Here is a 15102-nt window from a genome sequence, read left to right as displayed (position 1 = left end):
AGTTCAGATTGTTTTCCCTCCCTACTCTGTACACTGTTTTTATGCATTTTAATATCATGTGCTTCTCATGCACTCCTTTAAAACCAGCCTTTGTCTTAACTGTTTTAAATAACTTGGTATCTTCAGCACATTGTCCTTCCTTTTCCAGACTCACTTCTGAACATGCTGCACAGCACAGAATTCATGCAGGTCTCCACTTGCAACCTCTCTCCATTGAGAGAGCCAACTGTTTCTCTCTGTTCTTCAGCACCACGTTTGCACACATAGGAGACCATTCCCTTCTCATCACATGGCTGCTTGTTTTCACTGAGGCTCTTAAGGGTAGCACTTCAGCAGCCTCAGGCAGTCCCCACCACCTGAATCTCCTCTGTTCTCTCGCTCACTGGCTCCTTCAGAAGGCTCTGTGACACACTATAAAGGCCCTGTTGATCCTTCCACAAACAGCTAACCTACCCACACTCTTCAGCACCTCTGGGTGAGTGCCAGCTGGCCAGAGCAGTCAGGATTTAGGACATACTGAAAAAAGCAACACTGACCTCTCAACTGCAGCCATGTCCTCCTGCTCATCATTTATTAAAAAAGGGCTCTGGCATAGGCCCCTCTAAAAGCCTCACAATGATAAATGGAAATTCAAAACCTTAATTTATTTTTTTTCCCTGTTATGGTATTACCTTATCTTCTGAGCAAATGTACATTGCAAAGACCTCCTCGGTTAACTGAAAGGCTAACCACATTCACAACAAATTAAAAAAAACAGTAAAACTTGACTTTCCACTTAGTGAATAATGGAACAAAAGAACCAGCTTTGAGTTACTTTCTATAATGTTTCTTTCTACTTGTTTAAAGTGTCATGCTTCAAAACAGTTCATAACTCCATAAGCACCACTACATCTTAGCACACAAATGTTCAGGTTCAAAGGACTTGGAACATTACAAGCATCTACTGTTTCTGTAAAAATGTTCTGGATACTCAGCAGTTTTGAAAAACATTGGACTGCATACTTAGAACTTCAGATATCAACAAAAAAATTTTCCAACACTATTTTTAAGACATAACAGACATAAAACAATTATATTAAGTAACACAAACTATTTACAAAAGACAGCTGTGAGAAAAGGGAAATTACTTTCATATACCTTCTTCATAGATTAATCCAACAATGTTCACAGCCTCCCTGCTTACTACAAAGATAGGATTCTCCTCTGTTGTTCTGGGGAACTGCTGTGCCAATCTGCCAGGCTCTAGTACTAAGCGCCGGCCTTCATATATCAGTTCTTGATTCTGAGATGGTATTTTTGTCTGCTTGTAGACCAACTCATGAAATATAGCAGCTCTATAATACAAACAATATAATTGGTAGCAGTTAGACTCACTACAATAGTTCAGCAATTCAGATTTTGTATTATTTAAATGCTTTTATTTCTGATTAATTAAGAACTGGGTTTACACATAAAGCACTGGACTTTTAAGTAAAAAACCAGTAGGATGGTGCCTAAGACCCTAGGTTGCTGTGTTACAAAAATAAAAGCTATTTCCTGAAAAATATTAAACTTCCTTTCTACCTCTGATTATCTGCCAAAGCATGACTGTCTAAACAAAATTGCTGTGGTCTGAAGGTCAGTAAAAACAGGCAACACTAAATGAGGGGAAGGAAGCCTACTTAAGTTTTCTAAGGCATATCCTTTTATTGAAAGGAGATGGATGGTCTCTCCAAAAGCAAAGTCTGGTGTTTTACATGTAAAAAATTAAGTTCAGTCAGTAAGCTAACAGATAGCCAGATTATTTCCTAAAACAGCAGTGATAAGGAAGAGCAAAGACACTTTGTAATTTTATTTACAGCAATCAATAGATACAAGGACAAGAACTCATAATACCTCCATACCTCTCCCCCCACAAAAACCCCACCACAAAAGTCTACTACCACAACAGCACCCAAAAACCAAACTAGCAAAACCTCCCACAAAGAAGAAAAACCATCAGTACACTAAAGGGAAGGACCAGTTTGCCTCCTGTGCAGCACTAGTACACTATTACTTCTAGTAATACTACAACTAGTTAAATAATCACACATAATGTAAACAATAATAAAAATTAGAAGCAAGATTTCTCTGCAAAAAAAGTATTTGGGCTCTCTCAAAGTAAAAGTGATGGAATAGAAAAGAAAAACTGAAGTGGGCAGGACTGTATTTACACATTTGATGAAATAACAGTATGTATCTGTGTATTAGAAATTAACACGTGCTCTGTATTATCTGTAACACAGCAGAGAAAAGGCATTTATGTTTGTACATCTTACAGATTTTAACATCAGCACTTCGTGGTCATAAAGTGAACCCCATCCAAATCAGGATCCTAAACTGCACCAATTACCACTTCAGAGCCCCTGTGAGAGTTTTACACCACAGACAATCTGCACACTTTGTATGCTTGAAGACATTATTCTTATTTTTGGTCAGCATGTTTCTATATGCACTATGACTATACAGGATAGTTGTGCCCTTTTACTTCCTCAGATAAACTGCCAAGGAGAGGTGGCTGAATTTGTAACACTGGTGACATGAGGTCACAGGTTACTGAATTTGTAACTGTTGGTCTGAGGTCACAGTGCTGTTAGCCTGAACAAGAGTAAAGTAACACAAATAGAGAGAGCACTTACGTGTTATAGTTGTGAATATAAACTTTGTGCAAGGTCATCTGCTGTAATGAAAAGATGTGGATTATTATTCGGTGCAGTATGTCACTTGTCTCTGCAAAAAACTGGTCAAATCCCCAGCATTTCTCCTGGTCTGCTTCAAGAATATTCGCAAGGACAGGTGTGAGCAGTACTTGCAGACCCCTAGAGGACACCAGGGAGAGATGAGACAACTTGGTTCTACTTGGAACATTTTATCTTGCAACCAATCACAATAATTCATTTGACCTGCCTCATGCATACACATCTATTATCCCTTAAAGAATACGTGAGTGCCTTTTTTCCTACAATGAGCAACCAAATGTTCAAGGGCAATGTCCATTGTTTTTCATTAATACATGTACTTTACATCTTTCCTTTTCAGGCCTAACTATCAAGTATTTTTTTTTTTGTATTTAAGAAATTTCAGTCACACTGCAAAAATTACATAAAATTTACTAAGTCTACATTGTAGAGCTGAGGCCACTTTCTACCACCCCAGTAGCATTTTACCCAGCTCACCCCACACAGCGCAGTGTATCATTTTGAAGGAAGCTACTGCCATTTAGGATTTGCTGGTGGTGATGCTTGTGTGAGCACACCATGTTGCTTTCAATCAAAATCAGCTGGATTAGCAAAGACTCATTATTTAAACTGTCAACACTAAGAATTCATCCTGATTGAGATGGGCCTAAATAAGTACCCTGCACATGCAGCTTCAATGCTGAAAAAAACCCTGTGCTACCCATTGCCTTACAGTTATTACTATTCTAGGAGAAAGGTCAGCTTAAATTTCTTGCATTTCTGCCTTGAGCATCTGAATGGTAAGGAACTTTATGGATCCCACTTGTGCATTACCATGAACAACTTCTTGAAATTTTAACATTATGTACACATCAAGCCTGAATCCAGCAGTAGAACTGGTAACATTCTGGAGCAAGCTGCAGTGGCTTGCAAGCACACTGCTGACTGCATTGGAGGTCAGTGAATGCTTTGCTCAAACTCACTTTAGTACTAAACTTTGAATACTGTTTGAATACTACTTAAAAGGATTACTGTGAGCAGATGTTTAATGAGAAAAAATCTCCTTCCTTTATTATTTCAAGCAGTTCAATTGTCCAGAATAAGTAGAGGAACAAATGAGCAGTATCATGAAAAATACATGCAAATTGCAAATTCTGCACATTCTAAACTAATGAATTCATATAAACCAGACTTTGACTCTACACTCCTTAAGGATGTACACATTTGGCTTTCAAAAAGGTTTATTTCTACAGTCTCTTCATAGAACAACTTATTTCCTCCTTTACCATGAAAGATTAGTAACTTTAAAGTACGGAAGAAGTCTCAGGAAGAAAAATGGGTAAGTGGGCTATGGGAGGTGTTTTCAAAATCAAAAAACCAAAATTAGATCTTCCATGGCTCTTCCTACTGAATATTATGGACATATGAAGCAAAAATATGATGATAAAATTGAAAAAATGCAAATATGTGTTAAAATGCACTGTTGTGACCTTTCTCCTAGCAAAAAGTAAGCCTCTGAATTGTCTTTGCTTTTAATTTCCTTCCTACTGCATAATCTTTGTCACGTCTGAAGTCACATTCTTGCAAGAAATGAGGGCCATCAAAGTTATTGTTTCTTCATTCCTGAGGGTGGAAAAAGTGCAGTATTTCTTCTCAAACCACATCAGATGTGCTCATTTGTAAATTAGCAATCAGAACTATTTGGACAGATGGGAAGAAAAAAACCACTTGATAACCAAATATCAGACTGTACTGATGTACTGAAGAGTTCCAAGAAAAAAACGCATCAGACCTCTGCTCCAAAGACCCAATCCTAGAAAATAACTGGAAAAGCCCAATCAAGTGGCATTGAAACACTTTGTGAACATTTGAAAGTTCAAACTTACTTTGAAAGGCTACAAGAAACAGGCATGTCCCAACTCCACTCAATAGGTCCATTTTCTGCTTTCTGTATTCCAGAAATAGCACCAGAAGGCTTTCCAGTGATTATTTTATACCTGCAATACATGACAAAAATGATGGAAACTTCAACTACTACCTCTTATACATATATAGGTTACGTAATTAATCCTCAAAGGGGCAGAAAAAATGCAAATTTAAATGACAGGCTGGCCTAAATTTGTAGATGGTGCAAAAATTCCCAAACTTCACTTACAAGCTGACAGAGCAGTGCTAAAAGAGTAAAGAACAAAAAGCTATGCTGGAGAAGCAATTTTGTCTACCTCAGCCTTGGGGAAAACTTCTGGAGATATTTCCAACTGAAGGGAACCAAAGGTTTTCACAAGGATTAATGAATCAAAGTCAATTTAGTTCAATTTACACATTAACATGCTAACTTCAAGCATGTTCCACAGCCATAGACAACATTCAGCCACCACAAAGTGGCTCGGGCATAGAGAAGGAACATCCAGAAATCTGGACACAATTTGGCATTGTTTAACTTTGTATTGCTCAGGCAAGTATTTCGCAAATTTTTCATGAAACGAAATGAGGATCAATAAACTTGTTGCAACAGAATATTTCAGTTGTGCTTTCTTCTTCTGGAGGACAAGATGTATACAAAACATCTCTCAAGCAGCTACTAGAATTCTTATGAGAAAAAAATCACAAGATGGAAAATTTCTTCAACTAAGAAAACTGGAGTCGGTTTTACATGGAGCATCAGAACAGAGATGGTATTGACATGTTAGAGGTTCCAAGTACCACCTTGCTTTATTCTTAAAGTGCAACACACAGAAAAACTAAATAGAACCAGACTAAGATGAAACAGGAATCGAATACAATTGTCACATCATAGGCATATCTTCTGTTTTCCATTCAAGAGCCATCCCTGTTATCTGCAGCTGCAGTTCCACAACTATACTACTCAAATGTCAGTCTCATTGGTAGTGCACTCATTTCAAGACTGCTGGGTATGACCATCATTTAAAGGACAACAAAAATTTGCAGCACCAAAACCCCTTTTCAGAATACCATCATTTCACCTGAGCATCCAAGTTACATAAATGGCACTGCAACAGAGCAGCTAGTGCCATGCTGAAGGAAAGATGTGTGGAAAAACACCAGTATTTTGGGGGAACTCAATTCAGGTCTTTCTCAATTTAAATGCTTAATTCAGATCTTAAGGTGCCACACAGTAAAATCCTTGTTGAAGCAGAATGTTTCTACTGATTTTGGCTGGGTTAGAGTTAAGTTCCTTCATAGTAGTGTATGGTACCATGTTTTGGATTTGTGACCAAAACAGTGTCAATAACACAGGCATGTTTCACCATTGCTGAGCAGCACTTACACAGCATCATGGCCTCTTCTACTTTTCTACTGCCCTACCAGCAAGTAGCCTGGGGCCAGGCAAGAAGTTCAGAGGGGATACAGGAGGACAGCTGACCCAAGGGACATTCCACACCATATTGCTCAGACACAGAAGCTAAGGAGGAGGGGGGGAAGAATTTGCCAGAGTGGCATTTAGTCAGGGACTGACTGTGCATCAGGTGGCTGCTCATGAGCAACTGGGGATTTTTCTGCATTACTTGTGTTCCTTGGTTTTGTTTCCCTTGGGGTTGAAGAGGCAAAGGCTGCTGTTTCTTGTGGAGTTTTTTTTACTTATTAAACTGTCTTCAGATCAGCCTATGAGTTTTTGCACTTTCACCCTTACAATTCTCTCCCCCATGCCACTACAGAGAAGTGAGTGAAGAGCTCTGTAATGTTCAGCTGCCTGCTGGGGCCATACCGCAACAAGAGAGTGTTTTTCCTTTCATATTTTCACTGTTTTAAACTTTTTCTATATGTGTGTAGGATTCCTTGGTAAAAAGCATTTCAAGGGCTGATTTAATTTACCAACAGATCAAACTCTCCTTCTAAATTACCTACATCACTTCCTTGTTCCTACGAGGCCCTTCGAAAGGTCGGAAAGGCAAGCTCCCCGTTGCAGCGTGGTAAAAGGTCACCCCTATGCTCCACAGATCCACTGTTGCTCCGTACTTCTTCTGATGCTCTTTCCTCAAAACTGCTCGCTCATACATATCAGGATGCTAAAGAGAAAAAAAAAAAAAAAGTTACAATTGGTTTATGAAGCTTTATGAAGAAAAAAACCCAATTTATCCTTTCACAGCAAGGTAATTTGTCAGTCTAAACTTGCAGTTCTTTAAAAAAGAAAAGCTTGTTTGTATCATTCTGACAAGTATCACTATATTCCTAGGTATGACTGTTGCTTTTATTAAAAAGTTTGCAAAAAATATTTTAAAATTCAGCTGGAGAGTGACTGCTAGTATAAAAGACCACTAAAAAAGAGAAGAAATTCAGTATTCCTCCTGATGATTTTGAAACAACAGAAACCAAATGGAAAAAAGATCCATAGCAGAGGAGAGTATCAGCTGTGATTCACATGTGGGAAAACATAGCAGGAAGAAAATCATACTAACGTGCTTGTCTCAATACTTCTCTACCTGCCTCTCTTTGGTTAGCCAAGGTTTCACATGAATCTTAACCACACCTAATGTCACCCAAGTAGCTCAAATACAAATTAAAACATCTACAGAGATAAAGGCAAATATATTCATAACTAAAATATAGTTGTCCCTCCTTTCACACAAGGCAACAGTTAAAGCTGGACCTGGAAATTATTTCAAGGCTGATGTATTTACTCCAGCAGAAGATGGCATGACCCAAGGTGAAACAATCCAGTGGAAAGTTATAAAAACAATTGTAATACAAAGGTTTAAATACTAATTCCCAACAACCTAACCTTGATCTATTCAACTATAATCATGAACGGCCTCAGGCTTCAAAAATTTCTTCAACAGAAAATTAAATCATATGGTCTTACTAAATACTCTTCTGTGCCATACAGAGAAACAAATTGTTCATCATCTTCAAGTTCTCTCGCTGCACCAAAATCTGTAAGTTTGTAAACAGACTGCCCATCTTCACCTATAACACGCATTATATTGCCTGGCTTGATGTCACGGTGCACTATTCCATTCTCACGGAGATGGTTCATCCCAGCCACTTCAATTGAAAAAACAAATACAGAATTCATGTACACACTGGGACACACTCTGTGCAAACACTGAATTGTAACTGATGCTAGAAGACACACTTATGTTCTTATTGGGAAATGGGAATGAGAAGGGACACATCATTAACAGAAATACCATGACCACAGATTGCTTTTTTTTCTTCCTAAACAGTTAAATTACAGCATTTCTCGCCCTCAGTAACATCTCTCCCATAAAGTAAATTTTATAGCAGGTAAACAAAGGTAAGCCATATTATTTTTCTAATTAACTCTTCTGAAATTATCACTAAAAGTCTGTTCAATATGTGAAAATTAATCTTGAAATAAAGAAAAAAAATACATCAATACTTTGCACATAAATGCAGATACCTATACCAACACAGATATAAATATGTGATTCCATATGACCATATTAATTTGCTCCATTCATTGACAGTCATGTAAATTTGTCTCTTGCTGCTTCAAGGTAAATAAAACAAGTATGAGATTGTTTCAGTCAACAAATTAGACCAAAGAGCTAAGTCTACATACCCACATCTCTCAAAACAATTAAGAATTCAGACTCTGGCAAACCAAAGGCATTAGACGGCTCCTCTAAAACTGTGTACAAACTCCCACATGGACAAAATTCCATAACTAGTACTTTGTGTCTAGTAGTTGTCTGAAAAAAAAAAAAAAATCAAAAAGAGATTAAGAATCTGACTATTGTGACACCAATGTCAGAAATTACCTATAACCACAAGACCTTACTTTCAAAAAAAGAAAAGTAAAATCTATAGTTATATCATAATTTCCATTCTGGTGATCTTCAAAAGAAGTGCAGGTGGATTTTTATATTGTTTCACGTATTCCAACTTGGAGAGGGGAAAATAAGAAAGCCTCAAGTGCTAGGCACTAGCAGGTTGACAGCAGCATTGACAGGTGGACAAGTGAGAAACTGCACACCGTAAGTGCTGAGAATATCAACTGTCCTTTACTCTTTACTCATCTCATCATCTGGATCATTTAAACTCAAGAGTCTCAGTTTCAGTTCAACTGCTCCAATTTATACTATTATACTACTGTATAGTAGTATCCTATGTCACCATTTTAGTTGGTTGAAAAAGAAAAGCATAAAATTGTCAGGATTACCAAAACACCTTCAACTATAAACAGTTCCCTTATTCAACTATTAAATATTAGTACATGTAGATACCTTAAAAATGCTAATTCAGGATAAAACTTAGGACAGGCGGCTTCTCAAGATAAGATTCATTACTTGAGCCTACACACTGAAGATGTTTCACCTACTGAAAGCAAGCATATTCTTTCTTACAGCAACAACAACAACAAAGAAGAAAGAAAACCAAAATATGGTGGTGGTTGGGTGGGAGTATTTGTATCACCATGTATGTTACCATTCTTTAAAAATGCAACTGCACACTTTATGGTTGTAGATAAAACAAAAAAACCAGTTACTGCAGTTACTTCCATGCATCTCAGATCACAAACACAGTTCATTACCTCTTCCTCAATGGCAAACAATTTGACAATGTTCTTATGATTTAGTTTCTTCAATACTTCAAACTCTCGCATCTGAACATCCACAGGACGAAGGAAACTTATACTGTTAAATACTTTGACAGCGTATAAATCCCCAGTTTTCTGTTGAAAACAAACAAACTACTCATCAAACAGAAGCAAAAAATTGTAAATGTACACATAGACATTATCCAAGCATTTTTTGATTTTCTATTATATATGCTAGTATAACCAGTCTAAAAATATTTCAAAATACTACTTTGTGCTAAGGTGGAAATAAAGATTCTGCTACAAAAATAACATTGCATTAGTTTAATATAGATTAGAAGCAAAAAGACTAGCTGAAAGGAAACTCATTAGGTCACAAAACCTAAGAGTTCTTAAAAAAGAGGACTGTTAGTATAACAAAGGCTACACACTTAAAAACTAATCCTCAGCTTAGCTGAAAAATATTTTTCCGTGGCAAGAGTTACTTGCACTAATGAATGTAATGAGAGGCATGCACATACTTGGCTTACTTAAGCTAAAAGACAATTTCTGGTAGCTGAATGTTGCTCTCTTCTTTCTTTACTGTTCTCTTTATAGTGATAAACCAATATTTTGTTTTTTCAAAGGCAGTTTTGAGCACTACATGCCACTCATGTAAAATCCTGAAGCAGTTCAAACCCACATAATAAGTGTCAGGAGCATAAATCAGGAGCTTAGTCAGATTCAAGTTCTCCAGAGGGACTAAGCCTCAACATACTCAGGCAACAACAGCACCAGCTGGAAGTGCAACTCCTGTCCCTCTCAGGGCAAAGCATCTTCCTGTGCCCACCCTAGGATTAAGCCTGCACTAGCAGCTGGTGCAACAGATTATTTCTAAGGACACAGCCTTGCTGTGCTCACATGCACTACTGGGGCCCAGGTAAAAGCTTTCCCCCACTGACAATGAGCCACAGGTCACAGGCTCAGACTGTGAGGGCAATCACAGGTGCAACCATGGTTTACAGGGGAATCATTCTGTGCTGAAATTCACCCACCCAGAAAAGCACACTAACTGCTAAACTATTGCTTAATGCTGTTTCACACCGGTATGTGGAACACAGAAACACTGTATCTTACAAATCACTTTGTACTGATTTCACACAGACTATCACTACTGTAAGGCAACTTTCACAACTATACTTATCCTTGCTTTGTGAGACATATTGTGAAATTCATAGAAACAAATGACCTACACAGGTAAGGTCCTCTCAGCCCCTCACTCAGGTTGCAACATACACCGCAGTGTATCATTTGCACAGCAAAAAAATTACTATTTCGCACTGATTACCCAAGGCATGTCACCAAGAAGACATATAAAAAGCACTGACTTACAGATAACAACTAACAACAGCTTCATCCACTACAATAAGAGTATTTCACGCAAAAAAAAAAAAAATCACCAGAACAGGTTTCAAAACAACAGATAAAAACCAAAGAAAAGACAGTTTAACAAAGATATATATAATAGGATCATGTAATAGAAACTGGTAGGTCATTTGTTGCTATTCATATTCTTGAATAAGGTTTATTTTTTCGTAAAAATGAAGAAAAAGGAATGAAGAATTTGAAGAAACGTATTTTACAAGGAAAAATAATGCAACATTAAGAACAAATCCTTAGAAATCTAACTACAGAACTCTTATTCAAATTAGACAAATACTAGAAATTAAAAACTAAGCATAAATAATTACACAGATACATTTGCTTTAGGCGTAAATCTTGAACTTTTTTTTGTTGATTTCATGATGCTACTTGCACATGAAAATTCCTCACAAACCTTCTGTCGTCCCCGGAAAACATTTGCAGTTGCTCCCTGTCCCAGAATGTCAGACAACAGCCAGAGGTAATTTGGAGTGCTCTGCATCTTTGCTCTTTGATCAGACAGTTTTCTTTTTCACCTTAAAACAGAAGGTTCAATACACTGAATTATAATTTAGTAAAATACATGACTTATTTAAATTAGAAGGAAATATAAATGTCCAAACCCCAATGACATGTAGAATGAAGAACAACCAAGTAGAGGAATTAGAAGTGAAACATGGAAACAAAAATAAGTCAAACAATCAAAACTAATGCCATTGACACAACACCTCTCTGCATTTAAGATCTGTATTCCCCAGATTTTGTTTGAAAGATCAATTGGAAAGGTGAAAATCTTATAATCTCTCTACTATTGTACATGGCATTGAAATGAACAAGTAACAAAACATATAGAAAAGAGGCAAAAACACATGTACAAGGTCTTTTAAAGGCAAGCAAGACCTGAAACTGAGTTCCATTATTCTGTACATTTGCCAAAGAACAAACATTAGAGATGATGTTAGATATGTATACAGATATTTTACATCACTTTGGCTCTGGAAGTTGCATTTCAGTAGAACTGTGAAAGGACATGGACTAACAACACATAAAAAACTACTTTTACATGAGCTTGAAAAAAGCTGCAATTGACAGAAGCATTTACATCCACTAGCTGGAGCCAGCAATTACTACTGAAAGAAATTAAGAGACATTTCTCTCATTTCTAAAAGTTCATATTGGGTATGTCACATCTACAGAATTTCCCCACCCTTCCTGAAATATGAACTGTCAAATACTCGGTCTACACAGATTCACATGAAAGAGGAAAAAAGTTTGATTAAATTAAAATTACTAACATAAAATAGAACATTAGAACTGCCACATTTTCCTGTTTGCCAAAACAGCAGGAGCTGCAGGTGAATACCCTTAACTTCTTAGTTTAATTAACACACTGATATTGCCATTCAACCTAGGAAAAGGCTCTAAAATCAAAGATGGAGCTTGCCTAACCTAAAGAATTGCAAAATGGCAACTGGAGCAGGGAAGTTCCTACAGTGCTGGTCTCCGCTCAGCTTGGCAGGGGACGCTGCATGTTACTTGCACGTGGTATCTGACAGGAAACTGCTGACTGATACTCAGAGAAAGAAGCCTTTCCTGTAAGTGCTGAAGACGAGGCACGACAGCACGGCCTGTATCCGCTGGCAGAAGCGGCACTTTCTGGGAGCTCCCCGGTGCGCAGGAGCCGCCCCGGAGAGCGCAGGGAGCCGCTCGGCAGCGCCGCCCTCCCGGCCCGCTCAGGGCGCACACGGGCTCCGGGCACCCTCTGCCTGCGGCGGCCGCAGACCGCACACTGTCCTCCGGCTGCTCCCGCAGGTGAGATGTGCGGCTTCCTGCAAAGCTGTCCCAAAGCATCCAAGCAAAGCATACAGAATGCATCCATGCAGCGTACAGAATGCAATGACACAAAGCAAAGACCTGACATTACTCCACAGTTAACTGAGAGTCACGCAGCAATGCCATCTGCAAAAGTTCTTAATGCCTCTGGAAGGGACAAAAGATTTTATGTCACATCTAGACAACAAAAAAAAAGCAAACCCTAGCGCCACATTCCCAACCGTGACAATTCTTGGTTCACTCTGACAAGACAATTTGCAATAGTAGGATAAGATGACTTCTCCCATCAGGCAATTACTGTAGATGCCAATGATCTCTCTACAATGCAGACACAGAAGGTACAGAAGAGAGGATGCAAAGCAATAATGCACAGCCTGCTCTGCAAACCATCTGTAAAATCTTCAAGTTTAAACATTCCTCTCATAATTAAACTCCTGCTCCTAACAGGCCAGCTGGCACATTACCAGTAAGCATGGATTTTGTGATTTACTTCAAAACAACATTCATGGACTCATAGCAAGACACAGAAACATAACGAATCCTTTCTAATGAGACAGACAGTGCACAGAAATTCTCCATCAAAATCTATTCAAATAAAACCAAAAATTAGCAGCCCATTAATAGACTGGATTATTACATTTCCCAAAATAATAAAGATGAGGTAGCTTATGTACAAGATCAGCTCTTTTTCTTTACAGTCTTAATCTATAATTAAATATGCACAAAGGTCAATGGATGAAAAAACAAAAGAACATGACTGCAACAGATGATCTTCGGTATCATTCAGTGGATATTAAGAATAAACCCAGATCAGAAAGTCATTTAATGGATTCTCAAAGTCTCGAGTTTTTCACTCTTAAAACAATATATAGATATAAATATAGCAATATTAATCCCAGGGTACATACTGTGTGGCAAAACAAAGTCAGTATTGCACTATTATCCTTTTTTGTTAAAAGAGTACACTCTTTTTGGCAGTCTTCACATCTAAGGAATAAAGTCTCATTCAGCTTTAACCTTCAAATTATAATAATTAGATCGATTAACATGTTAGGCCTCCTTTAATACTATGTGTTCTCTGACAAAGTCATAACTGATATTTGCTAAATACTCAGCATCTCAAGTTTTCTCTTCATTTCTTCCCCTATATTTCTAAATGAAGTTACTAAGGGTTTCCTATTAAAATAATAATAAAGAAAAAAATTTAAAAAGGCTCTAGCTCTGTGATTGATCCTGTCACTAGACTTAATGCTGAACTTGCTATTTCTTCATATCTCACTTATGGTCATTAAGACTGGTATTAGATGAGTGAAAAGCTCCTCATATACATCTAAAGAAATCTCTCCAGCTTGCAGTTTGATTTATTATCCCCCATGACTCATTAGCATTTCAGGGGCTTGGGGGCTGCTTTTTACATGTTTTTTATTGAAGATTTTTCTGCTTCTGGTCATGCTACTACTCTTTTAATCTATCAGCAGAGGGGATTGTAACAAAAAAAGACTGCTTTGCTAATGCAGTTTTGAAGCAGGAGTACTGCCTGCTCCTAACTAACAGGAAGGCATTTTCTGCTACCTCAGGCACACGGGATAAGCACACAAAGCAGGTATGGCTCCCCTGTTGACAGCTGCAATCTACAACTTCACCAGGCAAGCAGGGACAGACGATGAAGTTTAAGTGATGGCACTTTCTGCTTACAGGCAAGATCCTATATGCCACCAAAGCCAACAGACAAGGTGCTGAGATTCCAAATAAATGTTATTCACAGTCTTTTAACTATTGACGTTTTATACTTCCCTGTATGCCGTCTCTCAAGGCTTAGAAAATAAGGTTCTCCCCCTAAAGCTCCTGCTTCCTACCCCTGCTTTCTTCAGCTACAACCTCCTTAGGGGGTTTCCAGTCCAACAGCTGGCATCTCAATCACGGAAATATCCTGCCCTTGGCCACATAAGGAGCTGCTTGAAGCCTAACAAAGACACACAATGGCAAGCCTGGCTCCAGTGCTGCTCAGCACCCCTACTCTAGGAATGTCCAACCCGTACTGCAGGCAGAGGACTCGGCCTGTGTGGGACTGCAGCTCCAGGAAACCAGCGGAGGGCCACGTCCTTCCCTCGGCGGGGAGGGGATGGGCACAGCACCGGGGCTCGCCCCGCAGCAGGACGAGATTCCCGACGTAAAACTTTAACAACTCCTACAGCCACGAAGGCGACACCGCTTCCTGAGTCACATTCACGGGGAGAGAAGTCACCGAGATCGGGGTATGGGCCGGGCCCCGGGCACGCCGCAGAGGCCACGGGCCGGCCTCGCCTCACACCCCTCGGACTGCACGGCCGGGCCCGCCGCTACCTCGGGGCGCGCCGCCCGCGACCCGGCAGCTCCCGCGAAGGCCCCGCCGGCGCCCCGGGAAACTGAAACCACCGCGCCCGGCGGCTGCCGCCTCCCCTGAGCACCAGCGCGATGGCGGCGAGGGCACGAGCCGGCGCAGCCCACCTCGGTTCGGCCCGGCCCTCCGCGGCCACCCCCGAGCCCGCCCTGGCCAGCCCAGCCCCGCAGCCCCACGCACCAGCCGCTCCCGCCGGCCTGCCCAGCGCCCCGGCCGCTTCCGGCTTCCTGCCGCGGCGCGGGGAGGCGGAGCGGGCCAGGCACCGCCCG

General features: G+C 39.6%; 1 protein-coding gene across 1 annotated transcript in view; it reads right to left on the bottom strand.

Annotated features, from left to right (window-relative positions):
* TBK1 (TANK binding kinase 1) overlaps nt 1-15102 on the bottom strand; it is a 28031-nt gene extending 12929 nt beyond the window's left edge. Inside the window, exons 1-9 of the mRNA XM_064701863.1 lie at nt 15014-15102; nt 11036-11156; nt 9214-9354; nt 8242-8371; nt 7519-7700; nt 6564-6724; nt 4583-4693; nt 2658-2837; nt 1138-1334 (exon numbers count right to left, since the gene is read on the bottom strand). Coding sequence (XP_064557933.1) covers nt 1138-1334; nt 2658-2837; nt 4583-4693; nt 6564-6724; nt 7519-7700; nt 8242-8371; nt 9214-9354; nt 11036-11122 — 1189 coding nt within the window. The 5' untranslated portion in view covers nt 11123-11156; nt 15014-15102. The remainder of the gene's footprint in view (nt 1-1137; nt 1335-2657; nt 2838-4582; nt 4694-6563; nt 6725-7518; nt 7701-8241; nt 8372-9213; nt 9355-11035; nt 11157-15013) is intronic.

The sequence above is a fragment of the Zonotrichia leucophrys genome, chromosome 1A (genome assembly GCF_028769735.1).
Source record: "Zonotrichia leucophrys gambelii isolate GWCS_2022_RI chromosome 1A, RI_Zleu_2.0, whole genome shotgun sequence".
In the NCBI taxonomy this organism is placed as follows: Eukaryota; Metazoa; Chordata; class Aves; order Passeriformes; family Passerellidae; genus Zonotrichia; species Zonotrichia leucophrys.
The sequence above is the reverse complement of the archived record's forward strand: the minus strand, read 5'-3'. Positions and strand labels throughout refer to the sequence as shown.